The 18342-nt window shown below is 42.5% G+C and overlaps 2 protein-coding genes across 2 annotated transcripts; both read left to right on the top strand.

The window, feature by feature from the left end:
- Positions 1 to 370: 370 nt before the first annotated feature.
- Positions 371 to 2777, top strand: LOC133951978 (retinol-binding protein 2-like). The gene is made up of 4 exons (XM_062386247.1): positions 371 to 498; positions 1639 to 1817; positions 2185 to 2286; positions 2587 to 2777. The coding sequence occupies exons 1-4, from the start codon at positions 426 to 428 to the stop codon at positions 2638 to 2640; spliced, it is 408 nt and encodes a 135-aa protein (XP_062242231.1). The 5' UTR covers positions 371 to 425; the 3' UTR covers positions 2641 to 2777.
- A 1741-nt stretch (positions 2778 to 4518) lies between these two features.
- LOC133951519 (coatomer subunit beta'-like) lies at positions 4519 to 18307 on the top strand. Its single transcript, XM_062385508.1, has 22 exons — positions 4519 to 4628; positions 5329 to 5466; positions 5649 to 5735; positions 6830 to 6956; positions 7105 to 7253; positions 7678 to 7824; positions 9123 to 9222; positions 9332 to 9474; positions 10275 to 10474; positions 10856 to 10966; positions 11264 to 11352; positions 11435 to 11541; positions 11631 to 11774; positions 12406 to 12536; positions 12792 to 12999; positions 13376 to 13486; positions 14343 to 14557; positions 14679 to 14771; positions 14982 to 15162; positions 15334 to 15405; positions 16048 to 17139; positions 17233 to 18307. Exons 1-22 carry the CDS (start codon positions 4626 to 4628, stop codon positions 17320 to 17322), a joined length of 3738 nt encoding a protein of 1245 aa, XP_062241492.1. The 5' UTR covers positions 4519 to 4625; the 3' UTR covers positions 17323 to 18307.
- Positions 18308 to 18342: the final 35 nt, after the last annotated feature.

Here is an 18342-nt window from a genome sequence, read left to right as displayed (position 1 = left end):
GCACTCTTCTCTCCATCTCTCCTCCATTTTAGTGCATTGGAATGAGTAATTAATGAAGCTGAGGAAATGCCTACTGAAATAAAAAAAACACCAGACCCTCTAAGTGCATCCGAGTCTATGTGCACTCACTTGATAAGCAGACGCAGAAACATGAGTAGAGACGGCACATGAGTGCAGCTAATCGGTCCAATGGTGGAGGAGTCAGTTCACAACGATCATAATGTAAGTACTTCACTTAACATCAAAAAGAAACATGCACACACTGTGCTGAGGGAATTATCAAGTGGACCCTGTCCTGTGGTCCGCACACACACACACGCACACACACGCGCATGCTTTATATAAAGGGTTGAGCCCTTGCACTGTCTCTGTCAGTGCCTCAAGCAGAACCTAAAGGCTAACCTCTACCTCCACTCACACACAAAATGCCTGCAGACTTTAATGGACGCTGGGAGATGCTGAAAAATGAGAACTTTGAGGACATCATGAAGGCCATTGGTGAGCTGCCATAATTTTCTGCCTGACAGAAATCGTTATTACTTCATAGACAGGGAGAATGAGCCTTGTTAGCCCCATTCAAATCAGGAATCAATTAGGAGAGTACATTTAAAAGATGCATCCAAGCAGTGGGGAAGACCTGAACTGAAAATCTGGAATGAGCGTGTTTGAAAGAGTGAGAGAGCAGCAGTATGAATGAAGCAGAGAGACTGAGGCAGAGACAGAGAGAGAGGAAGATAGACAGACAGACAGACGGAGAGAGAGACAGACAGGCAGACAGAGAGAGAGACAGAGAGAGAGGGAGGGAGGAAAGTCTCAGGAATGCCTTGGGACTGCTTCATTTCCTCATTGAGCCGCTGTCAGGCCAAGTTAACCTCAGTCTGTGAGCGGCTGCCGTCCGTTATCACGGCAAATAAATATTGATTCACTTCCTTTCTGCATTTTCATCCTCTTAATTTGCGGAGAAGGGAAGACAGATTCCGACCCAGATTAGGCAGCGGACCAGGGTCGTCACTTTTGAAAAAAAGAATCCAGCACACAACTTGTCTTCTCTTCCATTCGGCGCGTTGATAATCAGGCCCCAGAAACACTTTTATTATTCATGACCCTATCTGCAATTCATAAAACAACCCTGCACTCGGCTCTCACAAAATCTGTGAGATCCTGAATGCCTCAACCTCATTTCCATGAGGGCGGAAGGCAAAATGATGGTCCTTATGAAAATGTTATTTAGTGAGTAAATATAGGGGCCACATCTGTAAAAATGGTGGCGAGAAAATTAAAATGAATTTTCACTTCAGGGCAAATGGGATGTGAATATCCAAACGGCCAGGGAGGATGATCTCTTTGGCACGGCCCCAGTGCTGAGCCGGGCGAGAAACGCTTTAGGGCCCGTTCTGACTCGGAGGAAGGACACTTTTAAAGTGTAGATGAGACATTGGAGAGGAGCAGTCGGACAGGAATCATAATAATGAGTGGACTGTTGTGTTTGGTGTGTGTGTGTGTGGACGTGTGTTTTTGCCTGTGGACATGAGGATTCAAGAAAATGACCTATAGCTTCATAAAAGCAGGGATCAAAGTGGCTGACTGGTCCACAGCGCTCCCACTGACTTGCATCCCACTCTGGCTGTGTGCACGCAGACATCGACTTTGCCACCAGAAAGATCGCCTCCCACCTGCACCAGACAAAAGTGATCGTCCAGAACGGAGACAAGTTTGAAACCAATACGCTGAGCACCTTCAGGAACTACGAGGTCAACTTCACCATAGGGGAGGAGTTCGAGGAGCAGACAAAGGGCCTGGACAACCGAAAAGTCATGGTGGGGATGCTCTCTGTGTTTTTTACATTCCAGTTCTGTAGAACGATACAAGGATCACAAAGTCATCATGGAGTAGCGGTTCAGCTGTAACATTGATGTTCTGATTCTATTGGTTGTATTTATTTTACTCTGTTTAATAACACTAATTGTGTGTATGTATGAATTGTATGTATAAGTACACCTTTATTTTTTGTTTTTACTAATCATCCATGTTGTTTATGCCTTTGTTTCTGTCCCTTCATGTACTTCTTTGTTTTTTACCCATATGTCTAATTGTTATCTGTATGATTGTTACCATAGACCTGCCAGGGCGGTGAGCATAGAAGTCCTGACCATTGTTTGTGTGTTTGTGTGGTGATTGCTACAGACACTGGTTACCTGGGATGGGGACAAGCTGGTGTGCGTCCAAAAGGGGGAGAAGGAGAATCGTGGCTGGAAACAGTGGATCGAGGGAGACATGCTGTACCTGGTGAGAAAGAGAGAGAGTGTGACACGTTGGTTAAAGAACTGACACAGAGATGGAAAATGTTTCTTTACACAATTGTCAGAAATGAAGCGTTCCTAAGTGTAACACCAATAACTTTCACCTGCTTGATGAAATCTTTCCCAACCCTCTATTAAAGCACTCTGATTTGTCTCATATCTTTGGGTGATAATAGTAATACAAGTTAATGAATCACAATCTGAACCATAATCCCTAAGCCCAACGCGATTATATAACAATTAGTTGCATCATATTGGGTCTAAAGGTCTGTGTCTTCTTCCTCAGGAAATCACTGTGCTCGACAAGGTCTGTCTGCAAGTGTTTAAGAAGACGCAATAACATGGAAACTACAAAGCTCTTCATCTGCTCACAACTGTCTTTCATGTGCTGCACGTTGCTGTCTATTTATAATGGAAATGTGGCATAAACTCATGTAACACCACTCTGCTTTATTTAACTGTCCACTTTTAAAAGAAATAAAGAAAGAAAGAAAAAATCGTTTCCTCTTGTCTGAAAATTATGACTTGAATATTAGTTAGAGAGGCTCCTGTTGAAGCACTGCATCAAAATATATACTGCTGTTTGGTTGTGTGCCTCCTCCAACCAGAACAGTTTTCAGATTCATATAAGGTACCAGATTTAAAGACATACCCTCCGGCTGATCTTAAAAAAAGCCTAAACATATATTTTGCGAGGCCAACGTGACCTTGACTTTTGACCTCTGGCTACTGAGATCAGTTAATCTGAGGGTCTAAGTCAATATTTGTGTCAAACGTGCAAGGACCCCCTCAAATTGTGCTCGGATGGATGCATGGACAGATGGATGGATGGATTGGTCAGATGGACTAACTCGAAAACATGACTGTGGCCACTGGCTGTCGCTGGCGATGTGGCATAAATCATTAGAATCCATACTTTTGATAAGGCCCCGCCAGTCCATTTAAATTCAATTAAGAATGCATCCACTAGGAGGCAGCACAGAGGCGAGGGTTTCAGACAACTACTCACATGCTGATAGTGCAGGTTGGATTATCATGAAAGAGGCCAAGGTTGCTGCGTGTTTAACAGCTTAAATACACCTTGACGGGCTGTGAACACTTTGTTGTACTTTTGTTCTTGTGTCTTATTATCGTCACACTTTAAAAGTTTGTTTGATTGATAGTCGGCCGGTTTAGGCAAAAAATACTCCACAAATATCCATTTAATGTGGGTGCAGATCCAGATCAGGAGGTGGATCCAGGATTTTGGTTTTTACTTTCTTCAACTATTTGAGATATTTCATCGTTTCCACTGCTTCCTCAGACAGTAACTCCTGGTTCGCAGGACTAACATTTTACGAATGTGTGAAATATGGTGCAGAACCAAATAACAATGTGGAATGTAAATGTGGTTTCATGAGGACTGCTGGGCCTTTGTTATGAGCGCACTGAGACATTAGAGTTTGAACTGAAACTCTCAGGAAGAGCAGCTTGAGACAACAACACAACAACAAAAATCAATCCAAGACACTTTCTTCAACAAGACACAAGAGTACACGCGCTGGTTTGTTTGACTTGTGACGTCGCTCTCTTTTTTTTCCTCAGGTACAGCATGTCCTGCTTCTCTGCAGCTCGCACAGGAAGAGCACGAACATCCACGTAGCCAAATTGAGACGAGTCAAGTCCACACAGTGACAGGGATGTGCAAACCGGAAATGACTAATTGTGTCTTCAAAATAAAAATAAGCCATAAAACCTCAAATGGCCATTTGCAATTGTGAACAGCAGTGCGACTTGCCAGAAAGTCACCAACAGCTTTGGGAGAGCAATGACATCATCACTTACAGATGATATATATGGTTGATACACGTGGTGCAACAGTGTAGCCGTCCATCACCAATAACAATTAAATAGAGAAATGTGTGTGCGTCTTTCAATCCATCGGATTTTGAAGAACGAGCGCCAACTGCTGGTGATCTTCAGGAAACAACTTTCGAATATTAATTTAAGAAAAGTGGATATTTGGTTTCAACCCCTGCAACCCATGAAGTATAGGGATGGGTACATAGATGGATATACAGTCAATGGGATGGATCGATGGATCTGGATTAGATTACAATGATTCTTCATTCCCAATCCTTTGGCGTGTTTGTCATTAGTTTTCTGTTCGGCGCCCTATGGGATTTATTTTGAAACCCCGCACCGGAAGTGGCCGTGCTTCCACAGTAGTCCTCTTGGTTGTGAAACTTGCCCCGCTGAGATCCGGTGAAGGAGCCCGTCGAGGGCAGCAGTGAGACCGGACTCTTCCTACAGGACTGACCCGCAGAGACCCAGCGACGTGGAAACATGGTAACAAGTCGAATACTCCAGCACAACTTCCTCTGCTTGTTTGTTTTTACTTCGACGCAAAGTAACTTCTTTCGATCAACTCCATTCATTATGTAAACACCGTGCACACCGTACAGTAGTCAAGCACATGCAACACATCCAACAGCTGTAGCAAGGTAAAACTGCACCAGCACTTTGTTTCACATAGTCAGACAAAGTTTTCATTTAGACAGACCGACAGTCAGATAGACAGGCAGATAGATAGACAGATAGATAGTCAGACAGTCAGTCAGTCAGATAGACAGTCGTCAGATAGACAGACAGTCGTCAGATAGACAGTCAGTCAGTCAGATAGACAGATATATAGATTAAATGTAGGCTATATGGTGAATGATATGCTGAACATGTAACCCATAACAGTGAATGAATGAATTACCCAGACATGATTGAGAGGACAGTCATTCTGGAGCAGGCATGCATATGAGTTGTGGCATGAGAAGTCTCCACAGATACGCCCCCTCCATAACTGCCCCCTGAAGCAATGGAGCAGCCTACAATGTTTTTTTTTTAAATGTTAACAGCCAACAAAACATTAAGCATTAAAAGCATTATTTATAAACAAATTCATGAAACTGCTCATTGTGTTCTCACCATCTTGTCTCGGCTCATGCCCCCTATTCTTTCTCTCCTTTCATTCTCTCCCTCTCTCTCTGCCCCTCAGCCTCTGCGACTGGACATCAAGCGGAGGCTGACGGCCCGATCCGACCGGGTGAAGAGCGTGGACCTGCACCCCACAGAGCCGTGGATGGTGGTCAGCCTCTACAGCGGTGCTGTGGTGGTCTGGAACCATGAATCACAGGTCGGCGTCCCCTCTCTCAGTCACACATTGACCTGCCCACTCAATCACTTTCATTGATCCCTTATCAAATCATTCATTCGCACACAATCACTTCAACTTGTTCACAACCATGCCTGTGATGATACACTGTATTACAGCCTGTATAATGTTGACCGTTGTATATTTTTGACTTGTGTGTGTAGACGATGGTGAAAACCTTCGAGCTGTGTGATCTGCCGGTCCGAGTGGCCAGGTTTGTAGCCAGGAAGCACTGGGTCATTGCTGGATCAGTAAGTATTCTAACTTCACTGGAGCACCAACATTCACTTACTCCAGCTTTCTTCTCAGTGCAGACACCTTTTTCAGAGTTTGTTTTTCCCATATGAAGAATGCAGCCGGAGATAATCTGGGTCCGATGCGTTCACAACAACGGGAAAATTCCCAGAACTTTCAGGCGTGTAGTGGCATCTGGGTTGAGCCTGCAGGAGGCCGGATCACGTGTAAATTCCACTGGCGAGATTGCGTGTTTATGTTTTCAACACATTGACATGAGTGAGGTCCGTTTTCACCAAAAGCTCTCAAAGCTCAAATGGCTCCTCTTATTCATCCTGAGATATTTGAATTCATCCAGTTTTGCCTTTGTTGTTTGTAAAAAAATCAACGCACCCACTCAACTATTTTCACATGGGTACACTCAGACATTACCCAATATCTGGATAACTGACTCCAACAGTTGTATTCTCACCAACAGTCCCCTCTGGACAATTACAGGGAGATATCCAGACTGCAGTGCGTGTCTGAAAGCAGCTTATGTAAACTCAAAAGAAATCTGACATAGCAGTTAGTCTAAATGAAGAAATACATTTCCATCTCTTTCTAGTGTCTCAAGTCAGTTTGATCCAGGTGTTTTATATTTTCCTATCAGAATACTCAGCAGGTTTAATATGGGGATGCGTTTTGAAAGATGGGAATTTACTAATTTAAATGCAATTCAAGGTCAAAATCCACCCAGTTTCTTGTATCCTTTTGCTATTTGGAATCCTGTGTCCATTGTTTCTACAAGTAATAACACATCTTGTCATGGTAAAACTTAAGCATGTGCAACATAACCGTTGTGATGGGCTGGACTGGCTTCTTCCATAGAAAATACAAATGGAAGACACGTCTCCACTTCCTCCCATTATCCAGAAATGAAGCTAAACTGTCCCAGAGGGATCGGGGCATGGAGTTAGTGCAGTGCTGCGGTGGTTCCACATTGACTCAGTGTGTTGTTCTTGTGCGTCGGGAGATCAAGCTGCTCTGCTGCCTCTCCTCTTCGGAGACAGTGACCACCCTCTTGTGTTTATGGGCAGATATGTCAGTGATTCTCTTTGTGCCTCTACAGGACGACATGCAGATCCGTGTGTTCAATTATAACACACTGGAGAGGGTTCACATGTTCGAGGCCCACGCTGACTACATCCGCTGCATCGCTGTCCACCCAACACAGCCCTTCATCCTCACCAGCAGCGGTAGGAAAGACGTGCACGCACTCGCTTCAACACAAATACGTTTGCATTCACAGCCCATGTAAACTTTGTATTTCATTTTATTTATGGGATTGGGGGGTGCAGTATAATCAGCAACACACACTCATTGTCTTGTTTAATGTGTTTTCAGATGACATGTTGATCAAGCTGTGGGACTGGGACAGAAAGTGGGCCTGTAGTCAGGTGTTTGAGGGCCACACTCACTATGTCATGCAGATTGTCATCAACCCCAAAGACAACAACCAGTTTGCCAGTGCCTCTCTGGACAGAACCATCAAGGTATGCGTGCACACACACACACAAACACACACACACACACACACACACACACACACACAAATTAAACCTGCTGCAGGTCACAAACTCAGGGAAGTGTCGTTCTTCCTGTTTGAATGAATGTCAAAGTGACAACATGAAAAAAACAGGGATGGGCACTGGGCAGCGACATGTGGAACCAGTTGTGTGAAACACTGACACCTTCTCCACCAACATCTTGTTTTCTTACACTGTTTACAGATAACTGCTTGATAAGTGCTTCATCAAACACCCTTAAATAACTCGATAACTGGTTAAATGCTTCCCCCATCCTTGCTGGCTCACTGAAACACACACACACACACACCCACGCATACACCCACGCACACACCCATGCACACACCCATGCAACTTACTTTCAGCATGTTTTCCACTCTGCGTGTTGTAGGTGTGGCAGCTGGGCTCCCGAACTCCTAACTTCACTCTGGAGGGCCACGAGAAGGGAGTGAACTGTATTGACTACTACAGTGGAGGAGACAAACCCTACCTCATATCTGGGGCGGATGATTGCCTTGTCAAGATCTGGGATTATCAGGTACACACACACACACACACACACACACACACACTGGGATTTATTTTCTTTTGCTCAGTATTCTGTAGCAGGATAACACTTTGCTTCTCTGTGTTTTTAAATATAGTAGCTATAGTGTTTATTCCTCTGCCATGTTAGAAAATATCCATCTTCTAGTAACAGATATACAAAAAATACTATTATTTAAAATATCATATTTTCTATATGCTATATGCTTTTCTAAATGATTTATATATGGAAAATATATGGAAAAGTCCAGAAGACCACAATTTAAACGTGTTATGAGAATAACAGCCCTTCTGCATTTGTGCATTATCCACACAGTCTATATTTATCCTACTACCCCACTATTGAAGTATCTCTGATTAAAAGAAAAGATCAATAAACAAAAAGTAACATATTTGCTTTATCATTTTTTAAGCACATTCAAAAAAATCCACTATTCTTTTTCGAGACTGATAAACGGTCCAGTTTCAACATTAAGTATTACAATACCAGATGTGAGAAGTGCATATAATCGACCTCTGATTTTTAGAAATAAAAAAAACTTTTACTAATATAATATAATACTACACATTTGCAGTTAAGGATTACTCAACATACTGTATTATTATTCCGAGTCGTAGAAGAAAATGCTCTCAATTTTCAATCACGAGCCGATGATTTGTTTAGCCCAGATAAAAAATTTTCCCGTGAGTCTGCTGTCTTTCATATTAAGTGACTGATTCCAGAACTGAGTATGTTTGGATCTTCCAGTGAACCTCTTATGGTTTTCATATATTGTATATACTGTATATGTATGAGCAGTAGGAGTGGTGGCGGTGGAAATAATGATTATAATAATAATAATAACTATTTGTACAGCACCATTTAAAACAGGCGTTATAAAGAGGAGAAATAAAAAGGTTTAAAAAAATCTGCAAAATAATGTAAAAGCATTTAAAATCAATAACAGGAAATCATATATTACAAAATCTAAAATCAAGGACAACGGATACAATATTACAACATCATTCTCAATTAATGGCAAAGGAAAAGGATAAAAGAAGCATAATGCAATAGCTGAAAATAATAAAAAAAGTCAAGTATAGTGTCATATTTGTTAAGGATGCATTTGAAATCTGAAAGAAACCCTTACCTACTAACACCTCAGTGCAGATAACATGAGCACATATATAATTTAATGCATATTTGTTGTTATATACTGATAACATACATACATTAGCAGTTTAGATGTAAAAAAAGCACAGCACAGTATTGTCAGACATGTGATGAGTGTGTGTTCCTTTATCTTCCAGAACAAAACCTGTGTCCAGACTCTGGAGGGTCACGCCCAGAATGTGACTTGTGTCAGCTTCCACCCTGGGCTGCCAATCATCCTCACAGGCTCTGAGGATGGTGAGTTGTTAAAACCACACGCACACAAACGCACACGTACACAAATACACAACTACAGCCCTCATGCTGTGCAGCAACATTGTTCATTGTGAGCCCTGTGTTTTCTTAGGTACTGTTCGAGTGTGGCACTCCAACACCTACCGACTCGAGAACACACTCAACTATGGCATGGAGAGGGTGTGGTGTATCTCTGGTCAGCTTGGCTCCAACAGTGTGGCAATTGGTTATGATGAAGGCAGCATCATCATCAAGGTAAACTGTTCTGGGGTCTTGTATATAGTGTGTCAGTCTCCCAGACAGAGGTCGGTATCCCTTACAATTAAGGGCGCCTGGCATATGTATTATTCGAAAATTCTGCTTCAATTTCTGAAAAGCATTGACTATAAAATCTTCACTATAGATAAACCGGTAGGATGAACACACAGTTTTCTAATATTTTGCACCAAAGACTATAAAAAGACTATAAAAAGCACTGCACACAACTTCCATCACAAAAGTGACGGTATTTTGTAGAACTGTTTAAGGAGGACTCATGAATGACAAGGGATAATTCTGAAATGGCTCCATGGATTTACCCCAGGACAAGAGAACAGGCAGGTTTACAACAATGCACTTAGTATCCCAGATTCTCCCTCCTACCAGTTCAGGTTCTTTTAATGGGCACTTGGGGGCCTCTTCTCTGTCTCTGCAGCTCGGAAACACTTACCTAGAAAATAATGTCAACATTTCTTACAAATTTCTTAATTTCTTTTACATAAAATAGAACTGTAGCATTTCATTTCAAACTGTATAAATAGCTCCTCAGGTTGTTAATACCCACAAATCTCCAGAGGAAATAGAGGACCAGACCTCTCTATCCTCCCGCTATTGGCAGACAATGTAACCTCCACTGGAGTAGATGATACAGCAGATTGTATTGTGTAAGCCTGAAGGAATGTTTTGACCTGTGTTATTAAAAAATTGCCCACCTAGTCATTGCATTCCTTGATATCATGTTCTTCTTGTTTTATCTTACGCTTGCACCTCATCCTCTGGTTCCCACTCTGTCTCAGATGGGTCGGGAGGAGCCGGCCATGTCGATGGACTCCAGCGGGAAGATCATGTGGGCGCGCCATTCCGAAGTGCAGCAGGCCAACCTGAAGGCCATGGGAGAAGCTGAGTTCAAAGATGGAGAGAGGCTGATGCTGGGTGTCAAAGACATGGGCAGCTGTGAGATCTACCCCCAGACTATCCAGCACAGCCCCAACGGGAGGTGAGACACCCTGGGTTGTTGGTTTGTGTTGAGTTGCCTCTCACACAGTAGGCACTCATACGTCACTAAATAAAGAACACTGATTGAAATGGATGTTGATTGGGTATTAGAACATTTGTCATTGACGATATTATAAGTTTCTTTTTGACACAATATTTTTGTACTTATTGTGAACACTATAAAACAATTATATATAATCCTTATCTATATGCTGTTTTGGTCTGTAAGGAAAACTGTATTTATATAATTTGGAGTAAAAAATGAATCATGGCATGGACATTTTCTCCCTGATCCCTAACAGAGCAAAGTCCAAAATTGGACTTTACAGTAGGTAAACTTTATATTTATATCTAATTTAGTTGTGTCTTTGTGTATGTGCAGGTTTGTGGTGGTGTGTGGAGATGGAGAGTACATCATCTACACTGCTGTGGCCCTGAGAAACAAGAGCTTTGGCTCAGCTCAAGAGTTTGTCTGGGCGCACGACTCCTCACAGTAAGTCCCAGATACCACACAGGAATACTTTGACATTTTGTAATAAAAGCGCATGCATGTACCTGTGTGTGTATACCGGCACAAGTGGGAACACTGAGATAATAATGGAGCTGCCTTCACACAATGAACTGGGTCTATGCTGGTGTGCTATGATAGCCGAGCAAGGTGTCTGCTTGGATGAAAGGGAAATTGATTTGTATGCATCACAAAGTCAACCTGTCCTAACCATACAATATTTGTATTAATTCTGTTCTCTGATGTAGCAAGCTTCATTCAACATGTGCATTATATTTGCAGGTATGCCACAAGAGAAGGAAACAATATGGTCAAAATCTTTAAGAACTTTAAAGAGAAGAAGGCCTTTAAACCAGACTTTGGATCTGAAGGTGAGCTCCATTTTCTTTGGGTGCATACAAAGTGTGTACTGTCTGTGTGTGTGTAATGCATAGTGCCCATCTGTTTCCACAGGAATATTTGGTGGTTTCTTACTAGGAGTGAGGTCAAACAACGGTCTGGCCTTCTACGACTGGGAGACCGCTGACCTAGTCCGCCGAATCGAAATCCAACCCAAACATGTGAGTCACACTCTTACGGCTGTTACCATCTCTGCTACTCCGACTGTTGCTTCATGCTCTGACAATCTGTTTTGTCCTCCTGTCTTTAGATTTTCTGGTCTGACTCTGGAGAGCTGGTGTGTATCGCCACAAATGAGTCTTTCTTTGTGCTCCGCTATCTGCCAGAGAAAGTATCAGCAGCCCTGGAATCAAAAGAAGCAATGACCGAAGACGGTGTAGAGGACGCGTTTGAGGTCAGAGACTCAATGTAGCATATTTCCGGAAAGACAAGATCAGAAATACATAGAGAAATATTTCATTATGCAGAATGCGATCAGTCCACGTGATGAGAAAACAGAAACAAAATTTCATCTGCTGCATGTTAAAGGTTCAGTTTGTATAATTTAGTGACATCTAGTTGTGAAATTGCACATTGCAGCTGAATACCCCTCACCTCACCCTCCCCTTCCAAACATGAAAGAGAACCTGTAGTAGCCTTCAGTTGTCATTTAAACTCAAAAGGTGTTAAGTTTGTCCAGTTTGGGCTAGTGTAAAAAACATTGTGGCCTCCGTACAGAGGACCCGATTCCGTAAATATATTTATGTATTAAGAGACCATTCTAGGGTAAAGAAAATCAAATCAAATCAAATCAAAATGACAAATAGTACAATAGATTTTCACAGTAGTGAAAATATCACTAGGCTAAAGACAACATCAGGGTTGTTTTTAAATTACTATTTAATGTAATATACTTTGACATGTATGAAATTTAACTGGAGAATACAGATAATGTTCAGAGGGATGATGCTGCATGTGATTTCTTGTTTTAAACTATTGTTTCCAATGCTTATTTCTATCTCTCTCATTACTTCCTGGTGCACTAGGTGCTGGGGGAGATCTCAGAGGTGGTGAAGACAGGAGTGTGGGTGGGAGACTGCTTCATGTACACCAGCTCTGTTAACAGACTCAACTATTATGTCGGAGGAGAGATCATCACCATTGCTCACATGGACAGGTGCGATGCACTCATAAATGTGAAATTAGTGTTTATTTATGAAGTATGGCAGCATAACAAAATACATTTGTCTCTGTGCTGTGCCATCAGGTTTAAAGCCGTGGCCCTTGCATGAAGTGCTTACTAATTTACTCTGTGGCTCTGAATCTACTCAAATCACCTCATGTCGTCCAGCTTCCCCATACTATCCGTTTTTATCCAGTGGATTTGAGATACAAGGAAATATTCTCATACAGAGTTCTTTCTCGGCTGTAGGACCATGTATCTGCTCGGGTACATCCCCAAGGACGACCGTCTCTACCTTGGAGACAAGGAACTCAACGTGATCAGCTACGCCTTGCTGCTGTCTGTGCTGGAATACCAAACTGCTGTCATGAGGAGGGACTTCAGCACAGCCGACAAGATTCTACCCACAATATCCAGGGAGCAGAGAACCCGCGTTGCCAACTTCTTGGAGAAACAAGTATGTTTGCGCCCCAACTTTTGCTGTTGGAAATCAATGACAAACCACTGCCTATGTATATGCACTAATTGTTTAGGTGTATATATATATATATATATATATATATTTATATAAAAAAAAAGGAAAAAAGGAAAATCAATGACAATGGAGTCAGGATTTGGATGAATTTATAATTTACGAAACATCAGGCAGCCAGAAAGAGAAAACCCTCTCTGCAGACTTTTTTGTTTCTTTTAAAATATAATAATACAGGGTGAGATTTTCTTCTTTTCGTCCATTTTGCCACTTCACTGTTTCCATGTCCACTGTGCGTAACTGAGCAGAATCAATGAAAAGTGTTTAATTGTTTGTCACGTGTTTTCTTTTTGTTGTGTAGGGTTTCCGGCAGCAGGCCCTGGCTGTGTCCACAGACCCAGAACACAAGTTTGAACTGGCTCTGCAGCTGGGAGAGCTCGACACTGCCTACCAAATGGCTCAGGAAGCGGAGGTCAGAGTCCACATACATGTATATCTGCTTACAAATAGAAAACTGCCCTGGAAATCACTTTGTATACAATTTGCATCGAACAGAATTGTGTTTCACATACCCATTCAAACTTGGACTTCATTTCAATCTCAACAACACACCTGCAATGTTTCATCTCTGTAGCTTATCTACTGCCGTGACTCTCAACACATACACACCTGCCTGCATACTCACAACCTCCTCTGTGGTAGTTCTCACCATAGTAGGACTCAATAAAGGTGAAACAATACCAGTCACACTGTCACGGCTGTTTATGACAGGTTAAAGATAGATAAAAAAAAGATCTTGGGAGTCACCAAAGTTAGCTCTTACATTTCATTCTGAGATATTTGATGGTTGAGTCACTGAATTCAAAACCACAAGTGCCAGCCTCAGGATGGCACAAGACCATAGTTTGTTGGGTTTACCCCCTGAGGAATGAATGTCCTCACAGAATTCCATTACAATCCATGGCCATAGAGACCGAGATCCATGCTGCCAGCATCACTCAAAGTTACAGGATAATGTCAAAAAGAAGAATACACTGTTAATGGTTAGCTCTGAAGAATGACAGCGACATATTGACTTTAAAACATACTTTCTAATATTGGTTAAAGAAATGTATGATAATGTAATTTTGAATGTTTCTTTGATCAGGTGCTATATAATTTGCAGGATAATGTTCTGTAAATGGAGTCAGTCATGAGTCTGACAGAGTGAGCAACAACATCTCCTGCTTCAGCTGCTTCACAGTGTGTTGTTGTGGAGGCTCGTGTTCGTCCTCCGGTGATAATCCTCTCTTCTGTTTCCTCTGTACTTTGGCACGTGGGGGTTCCAGTCAGAGCAGAAATGGAAGCAGCTGGCAGAACTGGCGACCACAAAGTGCCAGTTTACCCTGGCCCAGGAGTGTCTGAACCATGCTCAGGATTACGGGGGATTACTGCTTCTGGCCACGGCCTCAGGCAACACCGACATGGTGGGCAAGCTGGCTGAGGGGGCCGAGAAGGAGGGCAAGACAAACGTGGCCTTCCTCACCTACTTCATGCAGGGACGGTGAGTGTTGGAGGAGTGGGTTCAGAAAGCAGAGAGGAGCGTTGAGAGGAAATGAAGCATTGAACTGCTTCTATTATTTTCAGCTTTCTTATTTATTTATTTTTGTTGTGTATTTTCCCAGATTGGACAAATGTCTGGACCTCCTGATCAAAACAGATCGACTGCCAGAAGCTGCATTCCTGGCAAGAACATACCTTCCCAGCCATGTGCCAAGGTAACATTATTTCTATTGAGTGTTCAGCTTATGCCCATAAACTCATCTATATTTTATTCTCCAGAACTTTGCCTACACACTGTAAGAAAGTTTTTATAAGGTCAAAATCAGTGGAAGAAAATATGCTGCGCCTGAAAAGAAATATCAATATATCTGTGTATATTTACATTACGCCTCAGTGGTGAGCTCTACACACTTCTGCTCCTCCAGGGTGGTGAGTCTGTGGAAGGAGAGTCTGTCCAAGGTCAACCAGAAAGCGGCAGATGCTCTGGCCGACCCCACCCAGTACAGCAACCTGTTCCCTGGCCTCCAGCAAACCCTGCTGGCTGAGCAGTACCTGAAGGAGACTCATGTCGGGGTCAGACCTGCTGCAGAATACCCTCTCATCATGGTCGGTGCAAGTCACATCAGCTTTAAATATATGAAGCGTCCTTTTGTCCCTTGAAAGGCACTATAAAGATATAAATTAATATTAGTACAGTTATCTAATGCATCAAAGTGTTCTGTCAAAATATCAAATACCTGTTTGAGATGACATTGTTCCTGTTCCTCTGCTTTTCAGCCGAATGAGGATCGTAATGTTCTGGAGGAATCTGCAGGTTTTGTGTCCAAGGAGGAGGTCAGGGGGCCAGAGGTGAGCACCAGAGTCTGAATGAGATAGTAGATGTCTTATGACAGTTCTGAATGTCAGTCTTATGTCAATTGTACTACATTCCTAAAAGCAGCCTTCCGAAGTCAGGCCCAGAAACAGCATCAAGTCTAAATTTAATGTCGCCGGATCAACATAGAGGCTGCAGCAGCGCAGTGTTAAATAGACAGGGAGAAAACTCTTGTTCTGCCCTCCAGGAGCACTGCTAAACATTTATCATTTGAGTTTAATCTCTTAAGGAAAAATCTGTTTAGTACAGCATGAAAAACTGAAAGAGACAACTATGTCAGATTGGTCAAACAATATTAACCCAACTTTTCCCTGTTATTTATCCTTTAATCAATATCACATTATCCATACATCAAGCCATGTAGAAAAACAAAACAACTTGTAACCCGGCACCATGTCATCAGATCTTTCTGAAACGTCCGGACCTTAAGAAATATACCGTCCCCATTTTGGTCTCAGCCTTAGCGCCCCCTATTGGAAAGATTTTTTTTTTTACTTTGACATACTTGCCTAGCAGGTTCAACAGATTGCCTGAAATGTTTTGTGTCATGTAGGAGTTGCCTTAGTATATACTGATACTATAAAATTGAGCAGTTATTTTGTGTGTTCTATGTAAAGGAAGAGGTGCAAAGCGTGAAGGAAAGCATCATAGTAGCAGCAGCTGCACCTCCACAAGCAGCAGCACCAGCAGTGGAGGATCCAATTCCAGTAAAACAAGAGGCGACTGATCCCGTTTCCACAACAGAAGAAAAATCCATTCCATCAGCACCTTCACCTCTTCCTATCGCCATGACTCAGGAGGATGATGACCCCCAACAACCAGAGTCTGCATCTGCTGAGGTGGCTGCACCTGAACCAGAGGTGGCTGCACCTGAACCAGAGGTGGCAGTAATAAGGGAAGACACCCTCACTACATTAGAGGAGGCTTTAGTCCCTGTGGAGGAAGACATCTTGGTGGAGTCCATCATAGACTCTAGCCCCAAAGAGCCAGAGATGGTTCAGTCCACACCTGCAGAGGAAGTCACATCTTCAGTTGAGGAGGATGTTCCGGAAATGTCTCAAGTGACTGATGCTCCTATTGACGCCAGTGATTCTGAAACATGCATCACTGAGACAGCAGTAGAGACCCTCATGGCAACAGAAGAAGCACCATTGGAAACCTTAGCATCCCAGGATGTTCCAGTTAACACAGCATTAACAGTCAACACGAATGAACAAGCAACAGAATCTGCAGCATCTGAAGAAACTCCTGTTTGTGACGAGCAGGAAAAAGATGTGATCTCTTTCGATGAAGCACCCGTCATAGATACAGAAGCAGTAGAAGCAGAAGCTGCTGTTACTAAGGAAGAGGTTTTGGAAACAGCCCCATCAGTGGTCGCAGTGGAGGAGCTCATCTCCTTTGAAAACACAGGCAGCTCAGTGCTCGATGCGCCTGTGCAAGTCGAGACTTCTACAGGGTTTGACCTTGGCCCACTGATGGACCCACTTGATGATACAATGGCAGTATTAAAAGCAGACCCAGCGCAAGAACCAAGAGAAGAGGGACAGTCCACAGAAGGGACAGAGGACAGCCAGGAGCCTCTTGTGTCCCTGCAGGCCAAGTCACTGGTTTTAACAGCAACAGAAGCTCCCACAGAGACAAACGTGGCGTCAGACGGGCCCAGACGTGACGAACCAGCAGAGGAACTTGAGGTGGATATGCATGAGGAGGTAAAGCACTTTTTAAACATGTGTCAAAAATGAGCAATATTATACATAATTGTTTGTAGACATAAACATAAACTAAATATTCTCCTCCTGTAGGACCTGGATGATCTGGATCTGGACAATTTTGACTTGGAGGATATCGACACCACAGATATCAACCTGGACGACGAGTTGATGAGTGAATAGGAACAGAGCCAAACTCTTTTCCAGTGTTTTAGTGACCAAACAACACAAAGGACCATGATATAGGCTGTCTAACAGACTCTCACGCCTTTGAAACCTAATTAACAGGTGTTTTTTGGATGCAAGCTGAAATAGTCATACTGATATGGATTTGTAACTAAATTCTGATTCCATGAGGTTAGTGTCAACAAATTTGATTAATCCAGGCTTCATTTCAACCGGAGAACCAGCCTTCAAACCGGGAGCTAGTGAGTTTAATGAGAAATGGGGGGGGGGTGTTTTTGCGGTTTTGTATAAATGTATTTGAAATGTGGCCTGGTGTACACTGCAGTCACCACAATCCTTTCCTGTGGAGACTGATGGAGGTGGCTTTGTTTACACAACATAATTAAACAGTTTTTCTACCGTTCAGACAATTTATGGTCAAGTAGTTTTGTAAAAGTATTGAAGTGTCATCGGTTTACAATAAAAAGAAAAATGGTGGAAGTATGCATCCAACTTCTAGGTGTTTCACCGGCTGATGGCCTATCTTCATGCAACTCATAACACTCCTATGCTTCTTCCTTACAGCAGTGCTGTGGCATAGATGGTGAAAGTGCCTGCCTAGCTAACAAGAGATTCTGGGTTCAAATCCCAGCTGTGCCTTTACTGAATTTCCCTTTTAATGTCGTCTCTTATACCTCATTTTGTTGATCAGGGTGTTATCAAAGCCATTGTTGAATTATATGTGGAACAAGACTGTCTTCCAAAGTATATATTGAAAAATGTTAAAAACAAACACTAGGACAAATCCCCACCTTAGTTTAAAGGTCTGTCTTACCCATTCTTATTTGACATCTTCTCCTGGTGCATGTTTCTTTCACGAAGCCAGAATCAACACGACTTTTGGCTGAATGTTCATCCAATAATCTTAAACAGAACCAAGTGTCTGAACTTGAAAAAAAGAATCAAATGCCCAGCTTTTAATAAAGTCTTCCCCAGTATGTAACCACGGACTTAAGTTGTTTCACTCCTGCAACACAT

Source organism: Platichthys flesus, chromosome 4 (genome assembly GCF_949316205.1).
Source record: "Platichthys flesus chromosome 4, fPlaFle2.1, whole genome shotgun sequence".
Classification (NCBI taxonomy): domain Eukaryota; kingdom Metazoa; phylum Chordata; class Actinopteri; order Pleuronectiformes; family Pleuronectidae; genus Platichthys; species Platichthys flesus.
This window is presented reverse-complemented; position numbering and strand designations above follow the sequence as displayed.